We start from the raw sequence: 15143 nt of genomic DNA, 5'->3' as shown, positions 1-15143 counted from the left end.
GGAGGCGCGGCCCCCGGGACCCCGGGCAGGGGGCCGGAGGGTGCGGGGAGCAGCGGCGGGCGCTAAGTGTGAGGCAGACGCAGCGATTGCATTACTGAAGGAGCCCGGGCTGGCAGTGCCGAGCTATCGTCCCTGTAATCCTGTTAGCCAGCAATCTCCATTCCGAAAGAGCTTCATTTCTTTGTGAATATTTGTAAACTAGATATCTAATGGAAAATTATAGGAAAATTATAGTGAAATTCATGACGAAGAAATCCGATTAGCCCTAATTCAATTATGCCATCTTAGCCCACACAGCACATTTCCCATTTTTTTCCCATAAATACCAATGCCAGGGGTCCGGGTAATCAAATAAAATTGAAAATCATCTTCCCATTAAATTCAATTAGCTGCAATTTCTAAAGCCTATCAGAGATTTTAATTACTAAATTATAAAATTCTCCAATGCTAAATTGAAACTAAAAAAATTGCACATCCTTATATTTCAGAAGAAAAAAACCCAGCAGAAACCTTGAAAAATACCCTTCTCCTCCCATCATCACCCACGTGAACACGGGTCTGGGCAAGCTTCACCAGAGAAATGAGTGTGGCGGGACATGAGCCAGGCCTAGGGAAGAAGGTGGCTACCTCTGAGAGAAAGTGTGTGGATATCAGCTGAGATTAAAACCTAAAGTCCAGCCCTAGCTCAGCAAGCTGGCTTGGAAGAGGGGAGAGGCTAGCCATCTGAGTAGTGTCTTTGCTCCCTTTTCCCTCACGAGCTCCTCGGTTGCGGCAGGTTTTCTGAGCTGCTGTGCCAGGCACTAGTGACAAGCCACCGTGCTCCCGCAGCTAGTAAAACAGCCGAGACTCTCTAGGAGCTGGAACGAGTTTTGCCTGCAGATGGGCTCGGTGAGGCAGTCCCTTGAGTCTCTGTGTGCCAAAGGCAGGGCAGGAGAGCTGGTGATGCCCAGAGGGAAGCAGGAGGGCAGATGCTAGCTTTGTGCTTCTGATAAAACTTCTTGAATAATGGCCATGCAAGCCCGGTCCTGACACTGAATTAAGGGAAGCTGGAGCCCTCAGCAAACTGATTTAGCTTGAAGCACTACTTCAGCAAACACGTGGGATGTTCCAGAGGAGGGGGACGTAATCACCCTTCCCTGATAGCACAGGGGACTCTCAGAGTTCACAGAGACACCAGGCAGGCAAGCCCATCCCTAAACTGTTCTTTATTCAACAACTAAACCAAGCAGGCAAATGGGGAAACCAACAAAGCCTGTGCCTACAGATGCTCTCTTCCAGCCCTGCTTCTCTGGGGACCAGCATGGCACAGCGAGGTGTCGAGGGGCAATTAACTGTGCGAACAAGTAGTGGGAGGAGAACGGAAGCTCAGCTCTCCAGTTACAATACCTGACCCTCCACGAGGCAGCAAGAGTAAGGATTTTCCAACGCTGCTTTTATGCCAGAGAGCACGTTTGCGTGGTACCCTAAAGGGTTTATTCACGTGCTAACATAAACGAAGCCAGTTTTCTCACAGCTCTAAATAGAAGCTCAGGTTGCCCTGAACCAGGCCGATACTTGGTTTAATTTACTGGGCACCCGAAAGTTGCCAGCAGGGAGTTGCCCGCAAACAGAACAACAACAAAAAAGTTAATGATCTGGGCTTTTTCTTTAATAAATAGGCAAACTGGCTGAGCCGGATTGTTGGCTGGGATTGGTCTCCCCTTTATCACCCTGGAGCTTCTGTGACACATTCTCCAAATCATCAGCATTTTGCAATTTGAGGTCGTTACCAAATAGTATTTTTTTGCCAAGGAAGGGAGAAAAATAAATTAATAATTAAGAAGCCCAAGCAGGGAGAGGCTGTGGGTTGGATGGCGCTGCCACCTCCGCGGGGATTGCTCAGGCACCTGGCAGCCTGCCCAGCGCGCACCTTGGTCGCTGTCTCACCCTGGAATGTGGTGCTGGCACCCAAGTGCTACTTGATTTTACTACGAATTAATCAAAGTCTCTTTTGCAAATGTCTAACACTAAATCACCACTGGCTGAGCTTAAAATGCAATTCCCCTGTTCCAGGGATTTGGTGCAAGGAGATTACCAGCTCCAGGTGAAGAGCTGAAGGGGGTTTCCTCTCTGCATATCTTCTGGTTCTCCAAGGCATCAGCCTCTCCCAGCTGGAAGGAAAATAGATTTCCCGCATGTCTTCTCCTGCTCACAGCAGGCAACTGCACAGACATCCAAGATATGCTGGGATAAATCCGTCTGTGCTGCTTGACTGGAGTGTAGTTACAGCAAAAAGGAGTTTGGCGTGACTGCGAGCTGACACAGGTGGCAGAGCACTGCACTGGCAGCTTGGGTGCACCTGTGACCCCACGTTTACGGAGCTGTGGAAGCACCTCCACGCAGGACAACACGCAGAGGTGTGTACCTGCCTGCGTGGGTACGGCTGTCTGCACGTCTGTGCACATGGACATGCATGGCCTTGTGGCACCGTGTGTACACGCAGTGGCACTTGCCCACATATGTCTACAGGGCTGTGCAGTCAGATGTGGCTGCCCACAGACATTCTCTGAGGGTGTTCTTGCCATGTCAATGTGTACACGTCTCATTTGTCTCCAAACTTGCAGTCCTGAGCACCCTCCCTGTCCTGCCCAGTCCCCCAGAAGGCGGTTTGCCATGGCTGATGATCTGGATGGCATCAGCACATGTCCTCGCACTGCTCCAGCAACACACCACTCCCTGAGCCATGGGCGAGCTGTATTCTGCTCTCCACACTCTGCCTGTCTCAGAGCCCTTTCCTATTTTCAGTGCTCACTAGACCGTGAATTCACCTTCATACCAGTTACAGGGTTATTTAGCTTCTCCTGACATTGATAACCACCAAACTTTCACTGGCAGCTCAGCTTTCTCCCAGGAGACATGCAGCACTCCTCTCTCCCATGCCCGTGGTACCCCACCCACACACACCCACCAGGAGCACGGGGGCAGGTGCCCTAGCAGGACACGGTGCCTCAGAACACTGTTCACCCACCAGCCACAGTCACTTATCCCCAACCCACATCTACACTGTGAAAAAGAGGAACAGAGCAGAAGAGGTAAAAACTGGATGGAAAGAATGAAATAGAGGACAGGGGAAGAGAGAGAGAAGGGGGAAAAGGTGATAAAGCAAAACCAGTACAGAGGAGGAAAACTCCCTAAGACAACAGAGAAAGGAGCAGGGAGGGAGGCGAGAAGAGCACAGGAATATACTGTGGGGTTTTGCCCCTGCATACCCCACAAAGCAACGCTCTCCAGCAGTTGACACCAACATATTCTACAGCTCTCCCTGAAATCTTGTGCCCTTGTGCAGCAGCTGGACTAGCTGTGCATAGGCTGGGGCACTGCCGAGGAGTAACAAGGATGATCAGCCTGTATGGGTAACATGGGATTGCCCCCAGGGTGTCCCAACGCCGCGAGAGTGCAGAAAACCCCAAACTTGAGGATGAAACCTCCCTGCAGGGCCAAGCACAAGGAAGGTCAAGCCTGTCCCTCCTACTGATCCCCTGTCATGAGGAAACTCTACTCTCCTTTGCTGGCCCAGAGCCACCTCTGCCACCCCCCCTCCCACTGGCTCTGGGCCATTGCTGCCTGTTCCCCCTACTGCAGACCTGTAAGGCACCTTTTTGCCAGCTCTCCCCTCCCCTGCCACAGCCTCTGTCTCCTGGCATCGTATCTTTGGCACAAGGCCTTGCTGCTCACCCCTGGCCATGTGGGCTTGCTCCCCAGTCCCCTGCGCTTTCCCATTCTGCCTGAACAATCCCCAGGTGAAGCAAGTGCTGCAGCGCCATTTCACTCTGAAACCAAGCATGTGGTGACAGCGAGTGGCATCCCCAGGAGCTCCTCCTTGGCCCCCAGGGCTGTGCAGGGCCAGACGCTGCTGACAAGGTGCACAAGTCGCTGCACAACTTATGATACCTCTTCCCATCTGTGTGGCTCCCCTGGCTCTGCCCCAAGCTGTGCCTGCAGCAAGTCAACCATCCCACTGTGTCCATCCCTGTCTCCCGTCCCACACAGCCTCTTGGAGCAGATTGACCCCATATCCCAGGAGACAAAATCCCTCCTCCTTTGGCCCAGGGATTTCATCTCTGCTGTAACAAAGAGCTCAAAGCAGGGACTTTGTTATGTCCCCACAGATGTGGGGATAAGGATAAACACGATTCCTGTATCTCCCCCAAGTGTGTAATGATATGTTCTCACAAGCATAGACACAGGTCTGCACACGTAACATGGAACAGAATAGCATGGATGTAGAAAGGGTGCTGGTAGGGGGACAGAGCTGCTCTTGTCCCTGAGGCAGTTGTTGCTGACTCCACCTAACACCAGAGACTGCAATACAGACGGAACTGGTGTGACTTCTGGGGTTGTCCTGGGCAGAGCCAGGAGCTGGATTTGATGATCCCATATGGATCCCTTCCAACTCAGGATATTCCATCATTCTGTGATTCTATGATTCTGTGAACTGCAAGGGCCCAAAGGGATGAGAACAGGATGGACCAAAGCAGTAGCCCTGGCACAAGTTTATCACAGCCAAATGCTTTTGGAACAAGTTCTTCACACACAAACACTTTCCCCTGTCCTCCAGCTTCTTTGGGATGGTTCCTACCACTGGAGCCTCTGCTGGCTTCACATGGCCTGGCAGATTTGTGGAAAGACAGCAGAGACACCCCTGCTGCCTCACCTGCCCCGGCTCCTGCTTTCCCCATATCACCATGAAAAAAAAACTCTGTGCAAACAATAGATCAATAGAGCCCCCCGCCCCTTTGGAAGGAAAACAAACACCCGGATCACCGCAAATTAGAGAACGTTTCGCTTCACTTCATCCAAACAGGCTGACAATTTTTTTGGGTTGTTGCCACGGTGACAGAGTAACACAGCGTTCAGCCTGTTGCAGAACAATCAATTAAGTTAATGCCTCGGAGTGCCTGTTTACCCTTCCATTTAGGAGGTGCTGCTCTCCTTCACGCTTTCTCTCTAGCTTCTTTTAAATTTCTCATCCTTTGCTTCCTGCTCCTAGTTCTTCTCTATTTAACCTAAAAATAAAGTCCCTTCCCTAACTACCTCCTGGCTTGTAAGGAGCCTTCCACTTTTTGGAATGATCACCTGGAATAAAGTTTTTCCTCCCTCTGACTCTTGTCATTTCATGTTCCTTCCTGGAAAAACTGGGGATTTACCTTTAGGTTGCACGGTACAGCCCTGTGGTGTGCTCAGGTACTTCCAAAGTTTCTAAAGGCCATCCCCTGGGGAGAGTAGGCACCTTCTGAAGAGACAGAGTAACTGCTTTTAACAAGATGAAGTAACTTGAACTAAAGATCTATGAAGTTACCAGCAACCCTTCCACTATTGCTGTTTTTTACACTGTGAGCTGTAACCATAAATGAAGAACCACCTTGTGCTAAATGCTGTTTGAAAAGGAGACCTACAAAAGGGTCTCACAAGAGTCTACGTCTCATCCTATGGTCCATGTCAAACGAAACTCCTAAATATTTGCTTAAATAATTTTGGCTTAAGGAAAACTCAACCCAGTGCTCAAAGCATTGTGCTGAACTGAGGTTATGGCGAGGAGGCTTTAAAGGGGGCACCACGGCCAGGAGACTATGGCAGATCCATCACTCCAGTCCTTTAAAAGAAAGGATGCCAAAGCATCTCTTGGCTCTGCCCTGGCCACCAGCAGTCTGCCAGGCCTTTCACAGCTTCACCTGCTCCTGCCACTGACCTTGTGGGTTTATTTCCTGCCTCGCAGGCAGTGTGAGTAGTTACACTTGGCCGTGTAGCTTCACTGCCTGTCTGCAGCCACTTTCTCATCCCTTGCTCAGTGAGCAGCAATAACTGCCCTGCATCTTCCCCAACCCTCCTGCAGACTGCAGCACTGAAAGAACACCTCCGACATCCTGGGTGAAAATGAGGTGTGAGAGGATTTATCCAAGGCCAAGCCTGAGATATAACTGAGGGCTTCTGTCTCCTGATCTCTCTGCATCCTGATGCTGTCTTTCTCATCAACACAATATTCCTATGTTTTTCTTTGAAATCTGAGGAAAAATGTCCATCTCCCTTGTATCCTCATCCTAAAGGAAGAGGCAAGCATGATGTGAAAACAGGAAGATTCCATGATACTGTCTTCTCATCCTGCCACTAGCAACAAGTGCCTAAATGTAAAGTGTACATTAATTTAGTATTGAACAGATGGAAGAAAACTGTAGACCAAGCAGATAAGGAAGAATTGTGCTCAAACACTAGGAAAAATTACAAGTAATAGGTCAAATATAACATCTTCTCCCTGCTTCCCAAGCTGGATCCTTTTCCAAGGACTCCACTCTCACAAGCTAACACAAGCCTGCTCAGGGGGGAGCACTGAGGCTGGGTCTGCATGGGCTGCAGGACAGCCATGCCCCAGGTCCCACCGGTTCACTCCTCTCCCCCTCCCTGAGAAGAAGTTGTCAGCAGAACCTGTTGGAGCAGGGGCTCGTTGACTGCTCCCTGTCCATTACAGCCCGGATTATAAGCATATTGCACAGTGCTCTCTGCACGGTGCTGGGGAAATCCAATACGCTGAAAGGTTAATGCAATCAATTAGGGTGACAAGGAAGTAGAGTAAAGCCTTTTGAGTAGATGAAAGGGAGAGAAAGATGGAGACAGGGAAAAGCAAAGAGAAGCAGGGGGGGAGCAAAGAGTGGGAGGAGGAGAAGGAGGAAGACAGTATACAGGACTTGTGCTGTAGACCTCAGGGTGCTGGTGTGGCCAAGGGCACCATCCTCCTCTAGCACGGATGGGGTAGTGTCATTCACAGATACGAGGCAGGCCATGGGTCCCCAAGGCAGCAGCTGGGCCAGGACTCCCTGTTCATGGCTTCTCCTGCAGAATGTGGAGTCCTGCTCAAACTACAGCTGCCCAGGCTGTCCTGCCACCAACCTGCTCCCTAAGGGTGGTCGCTGGGGGACTGGCAAAAGTTCCGGTGTCCTTCCTGCCCAGGTACTCAGAAGGCATGGAAGAAACTGATTAGATTTGCAAGGCAAAGGATCTCAGCAAGCCGTGGGGGAGCATAAAGGGAGGAGAAAGAGGGAACAGGAAGGACAAAGAGAACTTCAGGCTGTTCATAACACTGTGCATAAAGATAAGGATGAGCACCATCTCTGCAGACTTCCTAGGTAGACACTGGTCATCACCACTGGCCACTTCCCTGCACCTATCCCCTCGTGCCTGCAAGCACCTGTAACGTAAGTGCTCTCACTTTTCCAGCCTCCTTCCACGTGTGTCACCCTGGGCTCTCCTGCAAGGCCAGAGGACAAGCCTCAGCCAGTGCCCAGCTGTAGTGGTTTCATCCCTGCCTGCAGATGGTTTAATGAGGAGGCTGTGGCACTCAAGCCACCATCACAGCACGGAGATCCCAGTGCCATAGCGTACATCCTGCTGCTCCGTCCAGCATGGCACAGGCCTTCCCCCGGGCATTCAGCTCAGGGAAGAGCCCCATCCTTCCCCTCTGGCCCCCCGAGCCGGTGCTGACTGGCTGAACTCCTGCTCTCTGACCCCCAAGTGGAGCAGTACTTCATTAACCTGGGCTGACAGGTCAGTGAGCGCAGCCCCTTCCTACCACAGCTCCTGCTCGGGCACAGCTCAGCCAGGGAGAACGTGACACCAGCTCATTAGAACAAATTATTACTCTATAACCCCTGCTGCAATGTCCCTTAATATGCCTATTTAGCAAGAGACAAGTCCTGGTGGGCTCCTCGGCATTAAAACAACCTCACAAATCACCAGAGGCACAAGCATCATGATCTCTGCTTCTGGGGTGGAGAGAGGGTGGCTGTTCCTTGGATGGGTGCTGGAGGGGCACAGAGTCCTGGGCTATTCCCCTGCTGCAAAATGACGCTCCAGATATTGATGGGAGATGTTCTGCAGGCAGGGAGTTGCCATCTGGCTGTGGCTCACTGTGCTGCCAAACGTGCCCAAGCTTCAGCACAACAAAGTGTTGTTCCCTCATTGAAGTCCACTGAGGAAGTGTTCTGGGATGCCCGTTCAAACCATTGGGCTGTTTTCCTCTGCCTTATCCCTGCCTAACTCTGCCCTCAGCACTACCATCAGTGTCATGTTCCACGTTAGACCTACAAGATAGAAATGTTTCCCTGTGATATATATGAAATCAGAGCCTGGCTTTCCAAATCCATCTACAACATGAACCATACCTACTCACTCCTTCAGGTTAACCAGCAAAGCCAAAGAACAAGTTTGGAAGCTGACACTGCTGGCAGGCACTGTGTGCTGTCTCCCCATGCGAGGCCATGCTAAATTTTGGGGGATAAACCCACTGCACATGAAAGCAGTTGGCTCACACCTTTGCAGGGAGGGCTGTCAGCTTTCTAGGACTAATCCAGAAATTAAAGAACTGCCGTAGTTTTGGGCACAGCGAGTGAGATATCACAGGCAAAGACAGAAATGTGGGCAAATGTCAGAGGAAGGCTGCTACTAAACAGGAGCAGGGAGCATGAGGAAATCAACCTCCAACCTGACCTTTAGAAGAGGGAAAAGGGAGAAATAAAACAGTGATTCATATAACAGAGAGAAGTGGCAGCAGTGCCAGGCAGGAGACAGTGAGGAAGAAAAGTAATGGAAAGAATAGAAGAAAGTGTGAAAAGTGTGTGATGCTGGGCACAGAGAAGGGCAGGATGAAAGCAAACGAATGGAGAAATGAGGGACCTGAGAGAAACAGAGAGAGGGAGGGTGGGAGGAAAAGGAGGAGAAAAGAGCAAGAACAGCCATGCAGCGAGGAGCACGCGGGCAAGGCAGAGCGCTGTAACCAGGGTTGTGAAGCATGAAAAGGGAAGAATCTGCCTGTTCCTTTCAGCACTTGGAGCATGGCGCTCAGTGGTGACCTACACTGTGCCCGGCTGTGATCACGTTTTCAGGGCCACTGCCTGCCGATCCCAAACAATGATGAGGAGCCTTTGAAGTCAGAGAAAGAAGCCGCAATGTGAACTGGGGGACTTTTTTTTCCCCCCTTTTTTCCCCCTCCATTTTTTTAAGGGCCGGGGAAAGAAGGGAGGAAAAGGAAGGCCTGAAGTGGTGGGGGGAAGGTTGGGGGAGAGGTTGCAAGGACAGAATGGAGAGTTGCTCTCGGTGGGGTGCCCCGAAACGAGAGAGACAAAAAGAAAACAAACAGTTTATGAGTAGGGCACATGCTGCCTGTGTCTGCATGCCCCACACTGCTGGCCCCCCATGCTCCCAGGGAGGCTTCTGTTCCCCAGCAATGATGGATGGACGCATAGGGCCATTCAGGCCTGCCATGTTACAGCAGCAGTATTTACATAACACTGGCCTTCCACCGGTCACCTCTGACACTGCCAAGCCCAGCTTGGGGCCCCCTCCCACCCCAGCCAGCCTGGGCCCCTCTGATGCTGCTCAGACTCAGTCCATAAGCTCCCCAAAACTGGGCATCAAGGGTCCCCACTGCTGCAGTGATGCTCTAAGCGCACACACTGCAGTGAGTGCTCCTGGCACCTCTGAGTAATGTCTCACAGGGCAGAGCACTTTGCACCCTCCCCACGGCCTGTCCTGCCCTCAGACCTGTCTTGGTGCCTGGGGATGGAGGGGAGCAATGCAAGAGGCCAGCTGCATCTGGTGATGCAGGGGGTACAGAGCAGAGACATGGGGAGAGAGTGGGAACTCTTCAGGTGACACACAAGGAACTTCATGGTCCTCCTGGGGCCAGGAATAAAAGCCAGGGACAGCAGGAACTGCCTCAGTGTGGCAAGGACTTCTCAGCAACCGTTATCTGAAGTGGCAGAGGGAGTGTCTTATCCAGCACATGGAGATAAGGCATTTAAGAGACAAAATCATCTTCCATTTCCCTGGACTCTAGACCTCTAACTCTTACCAGGCACAGACTAAGTGACCATCCATGTCTAGGAGTCTGTGAAGCTTTCTTCTAAGACAGACCATGAGGGTCTAGGTAAAGGGAAAACCCAGGAAAGTCTGGGTTCTGCTGGAGGCACAGAGCTGCTTCCACACTACCACCATGGTTCTGCAGTCTGAATAGATAAAAATGTTGCAGAAGAGGAGAAGAACATGCACATCACCATCTGAATTATGTGAACTGAGCTCAGCAAAACTTCACAGTAGATGGAGACTGCACCCTATTCAGTGAAAGGACCTTACATCCATCTCTCCCAGCACGCATGGATAAAGATAAAGCAGTTCCCTTTCACCAAAATCCTTACACGCTTTTTTAGCTGTAACGATAGAGGCAGCAGAGAAGATAATTGAGGAAAACCCTCAGTGACAAAACCAGGTGCCCAGAACAACTGGTGTACAAAGATGAAGACAGGATTAGGACACACATATGCCATGTCTGCACTGGACCTTCTTCTGTTTCCATCTCTCTTTATGAGTAACAACAGTCCAACCCCAGAAATTCTAGTGATTCTAATTCACAGCCACAGTGAGCAGGCCATAAGTGTGAGAGAGGCACAGAGGAAAAGAGAACGCAGGAGGGCATAGTGACATACCCATTGCAGTCTGAAGTCTCTCCTACCTTTCGGAGATTTCAAGGCCTGGTTTCTTGCCTCGATTTTAGCTCTAAATTCACTTCATTCTGGAGTGAGAAAAGAAAGGATCCAGTTAACACACAGGGCACACCTGAGTAAGAGCCAAGACTCATAAAAGCTGGGTAAGAACACGGGACATTCACACTCCACAAGGGAACAAAATGCTTTCCTGCTCCTGGCTGTACCCCACGGTGCCATGCACCCCACGGCACTTCTCTGTGCAAGAGGCTCCTAATAAGAGTTGGGAATAATTTCACAGAGAGAGCAGCTATTACTGGCCTGAATCCTGCTCCCTAGGTACCAGAGACAGACCTTGTGCTGGTCTGCTCCATACTTTGTCCATGCATCTAAGGCTGCGTTCTGCTCCACGTCAAATTTTTCCCTTCCCAATCTTCAAATTTCCTCTGTTGACCCCTTCTTCCCAGAGGTTCACCTGTGGGCTAATGCTGAGGCTTCCCTTGCACACCTTGTGGGTCACAAGCTGATGGGGTGCAGGACTGGGTCACATGTCACTGAACCCTCTTATCCATTCATCTGTGCATTTTCCACCCAGGAGAATGCAGAGAGTGAGGAGGAAGGAGAAAAGGGACAGGGGAAAAAAAGTCACAGCAAAACACATGAAAAGTAAATTGAATTATTTAAAACCATATGTTCCAAAAATGTGACAGAGCATAAAAGCCGTGCCATGAGACTTTTGGAGGGGGTTATTCTGTGCAGGCAGGGTGGGAGGAGAGCTCACGGCTGGGGGAGGACTGCTCTGCAGTCAGACAGGGACCTCCCTCTCCCAGAGCCCGGAGGTGGCCATGAGCACAGGGTGGCTTCATGCACAGTGGCAAGGGCACCTGGCCCATTCCTGTACCTGTGTTTCGCAGCCCTGCCAAAACGGCTCTCACAACTGCCCAGGGTGGCAGTAGAATGACAAACTGTCCCAAGGTCACAACACAGTGTGCCCATAGTTGAATCCAGGAGCCCCAGCTGTCCATGCCACACACCAGCTCTCCACATGCTCCCTTCTCCAGGTGCAGCAGTGTGTGCCACCACTCAGCCCTTCTGGGACCCTCTTGGGTCCCTTGTAGGGCAAAAGTGAGAGGGATTCAGGGGTCTCTGTGCTGCTGCCATGGCTCACCCCTGTGTTGCAGGGCCCTGGTGCTCTGTGCATGTGGACGGCCTCCTCCTGTCACTCTGCCACTGCCAAAGATAGATGCCACGTGTTGGCTGGGACCCAGAGCAGGAAGGAGCTGGTGAGATATTCCAGATGGATGGATGGACAGGAGAATGGAGCCCCTTGGGTGAGGAAGGTGCATTACCAGCCTGGCTCCTTCTTTTCCCACTCAAATCCTGATGCTAAAAAGGCTGGGGGCACGGCTGGAGTAACAGCTCCCCGACTTGAGGTGCTTCTCCCACCCTGGCACCCTCGGTCCTTCTGACATCCCTTCTTCCACCTTTTTCTTCCCTTTGTTCTCCCTTTCTTCCTCGCTCTTTCCACTGCTTTCTCTGCTACTCTGTCACACTGTTTTTTCTCTCCCACTCTTTTGTTCTCTCCCTCTTTCCCAAGCTCTCTGCCCGTGACTCTCTGCCTTGCTGCCTTCATTCCCTCACCCCTGTGCATGATCATTTCTTGGGTTTGGGTTTTTAATTGTTTTTTTTTTTTACTCCTCTTCTTTTGGCCTCAGCTTATCAATGATGCAAGAGGAATAACGCCAATTTACTTAGAATGTGTAATCCCCAAATCAGATTGGGGGATTGTATGAGGCAATATGACCTTGCATATGTCTCCATTAAAGCCAGCCAGGCCTCCTCTTGTATTCTGTGTTCCCAGTACATATTTAGACAGATAACGCTAATTGTACTTGACATGTCCTCTTAAGGATGGACTCTTCCCTCCCCCAGCTCTGCTTCCCTGCCTGACAATGTGCCAGAGCCGAGCCCGCTCACTCGCAGTGTGGCACGGCACAGCACCTGTGGGAAAGGCCGAGTGGGCGTCTGGCATGGCCCTCACACCCAGCCCCACTGCGGGCCAGCCTCCAGCACCAAACTGCTCCGTATGGGAAGGGGGCCAGAGAGGACAAGGAGCAGGGGGAGGGCTGCTGGGACATAGTTAATCTGAGATTACACACTGTTACTGTGTCAATTGTGGCTTCCCCAGGAAAAAAGCCTTCAGACAAAGAGAGGAGACTTGCCCACCATGAACATCTTTGAAGTCTCCCTCCTTTCCAGTGATGGGCTTCTACCCCCCACCTCTTAGCTCCCACATCTGCTTTGGGTAAATATTTGTATTTGGCTACTGGACCCCAGATCCAGCTTCTAGGGAACATCATTGTAAAATCATAAAGTCCTAGAATGGTTTGGGTTGGAAGGCACCTTTAAAGGTCATATAGTCCAACTCCCCCGCCATAGGTAGGGACACCTTACACTAGACTGCGTTGCTCCAAGCTCCGCCCAACCTAGCCTTCAACACTTCCAGGGATGGGGCAGCCACAGCTTCTCTAGGCAACCTGTGCCAGGGTCTCACTACCCTTGCCATAACAATTTTCCTCCTTATATCTAGGCTAAATTGTCCCTCTTTTAGTTTAAAACCATCACCCCTTGTCCAGTCACTATAGGCCCTGCTAAAAAGATTGTCCCCATCTTTCTTGTGAGCCCCCCTGAAGAAGCACTGAAAAGCTGCCTCTTCCCTGTGCCTGCCATTCATCGCTGCTCCAGAGCAGACATGCAGGATGCAGGAGGAGGAGGAGGGGAGCTTATTCCAAGGAAACCAATGGATCCAAACTCTTTGCCAAAGTGGACTCAGTTTTTTTTTTTCCCCCTTGACACAACATCCTAATTCGACTTTTTCAGTATCTTTCCTTCAACAACCTTTTTTCCTTCCTCCCCTTCCTACCCGGCAACTGCACATTTATTAATTCATGAGGCACTAATTAGTTCTTTGTTTAATTTTGTGTTAAACAGACTGACCGGAATGATAACGACTTGCAGCGTTGCATTACGGTCCCCAACCGCCCCTGTTTTCTGACAACAAGGGAGCGCAGTGAGACTGGCGTGATGAACCCCAATTCCCACTCCAGTTGCACTTCATTAAGTCAAAATGTGACAAGAAGCTTAGAGAGCAACTTTCAGATCGGATCGCACATAACAATTGGGCAGGAAACTTTCCAAGGGGGAAGCGGGAGAGGCACTCGCAGTGAAGGCTGGCACCGCGTGCAATCCCCTGGCGTGCCTGCCTTAAAGGAGCCAGCTCAGGCTGTCCAGGCAGGAGTCAGGGCATTTGCTGGCAGCAGCGAGTGCCAGAGGAGGAAGAGGAAAGGAAGGGCAGCAAGACAAGCCAAAGGCAGCACAGGGCAGGACAGGAGGCATCACGTGCTCTCCTTGTTTCCTTTGCAATGATGGGTTATGTTGGCAGCCTGTGGGATGGGTTGTGTTGAGAACCACGGAGCCCAGGTGGGATAATCCCTCAGTGGGTCACTTCATGAGCTTTAAGGACATCTTCAGGCACCTTCAACTCCATGCCTCAGTTTCCTCCCTGTAGCTCTACAATGAAACATTTGGTGATCCTCAGCTGCTCTTCAGTTGTCAAGAACTACATGATTATCATGGAGCCCCTAAACTGCAAAGGGAGAGGGTGAATCCTGGCAGCCACATTGCTAAAATTAGAAGGGAAGAGACAGCTCTGACACTAGGGAGAGGGATGGCCCCTCTCCTGGAGAGGAAGCTGTGCCTTCCTTCAACTTTGTACAGCACCTGACACTCCAGTGGCACTACCAGGTTTTGAAAGCATCCTGATCAGTACAGTAACAGCAATAAATTCGATAAAACTGCAAAGCAAGCAGATGCCGAGCCCTCTGCACTCAGCCCTACAGGTGGGAATCCAGCCACCCCAGCACTGCCCATCCCCAAGCTCTGATGACTACCACAAGCGTCACTAGCAGTTATGGCTACGGCTACAGGGTTTGGGTGTGTGGTCACCTGTCCATCCTAGACCAAGCATCACCTGGCAAAAAACACCTGAGCATGATTTAGTCCTAGACACAGGTCAACACAGGGCTGAGAAGCAGTTGACACAGCCTAGGTCATGACCAGCTGGATCTGTCCCAGCCCTTCTGTCACACAAGGGTGTTCGGTGTGTGGCCATCTCCTTGAGCCCCTTCTGGTTCACTGAAGGGCAGTGAGATGCAAACAGGAAAGTGGAAAGGGTCTTAAAACACCGCCTGAGAGGGGGTAGGGTGTGAAAAAGAAAAGGAGACTATCCAAGTCCACAGAACATGGAAGTTTTGTCACAAATCAAATATATCTTCTGCTACTGTAGAGACATCTGCTGTGGGAATAAACCAAGATCACCTAAAAGTGAAATGGGCTGCGAGGTCTCAATGACTTTTGTAGCAAATATTTTTCCCACACTTCTCCTATCCCTCTCTCTCTTCCCTTAGGATAGGAAGACTCATCCCTAGCCTTGCTCTGCAGAGGCCCAAAGCTCAACTAATGGGCAAAACACTGGCAAAGCAATGTGAGGGTCTATGAGAGCGTAGTCAGGGTCGGGGAGGGACATGAGAGCTGTGAGGGAGTGCACTGCCACACGTCCTGGGCAGGGCAGGGGCG

At 51.0% G+C, this 15143-nt stretch overlaps 1 protein-coding gene across 6 annotated transcripts in view; it reads right to left on the bottom strand.

The window, feature by feature from the left end:
• CASZ1 (castor zinc finger 1) overlaps positions 1-15143 on the bottom strand; it is a 161982-nt gene that overhangs the window by 93293 nt on the left and 53546 nt on the right. For 2 of the 6 annotated variants that reach the window (XM_017744020.1, XM_017744021.1), the window contains exon 2: positions 10512-10597. The exons of 2 other annotated variants lie outside the window; for them this stretch is intronic. Coding sequence is in view for 1 of the 4 variants with exons in the window: in XM_017744021.1 (XP_017599510.1) it covers positions 10512-10515 (4 nt within the window). In the remaining 3 variants the exon portion in view is untranslated. The remainder of the gene's footprint in view (positions 1-10511; positions 10598-15143) is intronic. 2 more of the 6 variants (XM_017744019.1, XM_017744022.1) reach the window with 1 other exon arrangement.

Source organism: Corvus brachyrhynchos, unplaced genomic scaffold (genome assembly GCF_000691975.1).
Source record: "Corvus brachyrhynchos isolate BGI_N302 unplaced genomic scaffold, ASM69197v1 scaffold68, whole genome shotgun sequence".
NCBI lineage: Eukaryota > Metazoa > Chordata > Aves > Passeriformes > Corvidae > Corvus > Corvus brachyrhynchos.
This window is presented reverse-complemented; position numbering and strand designations above follow the sequence as displayed.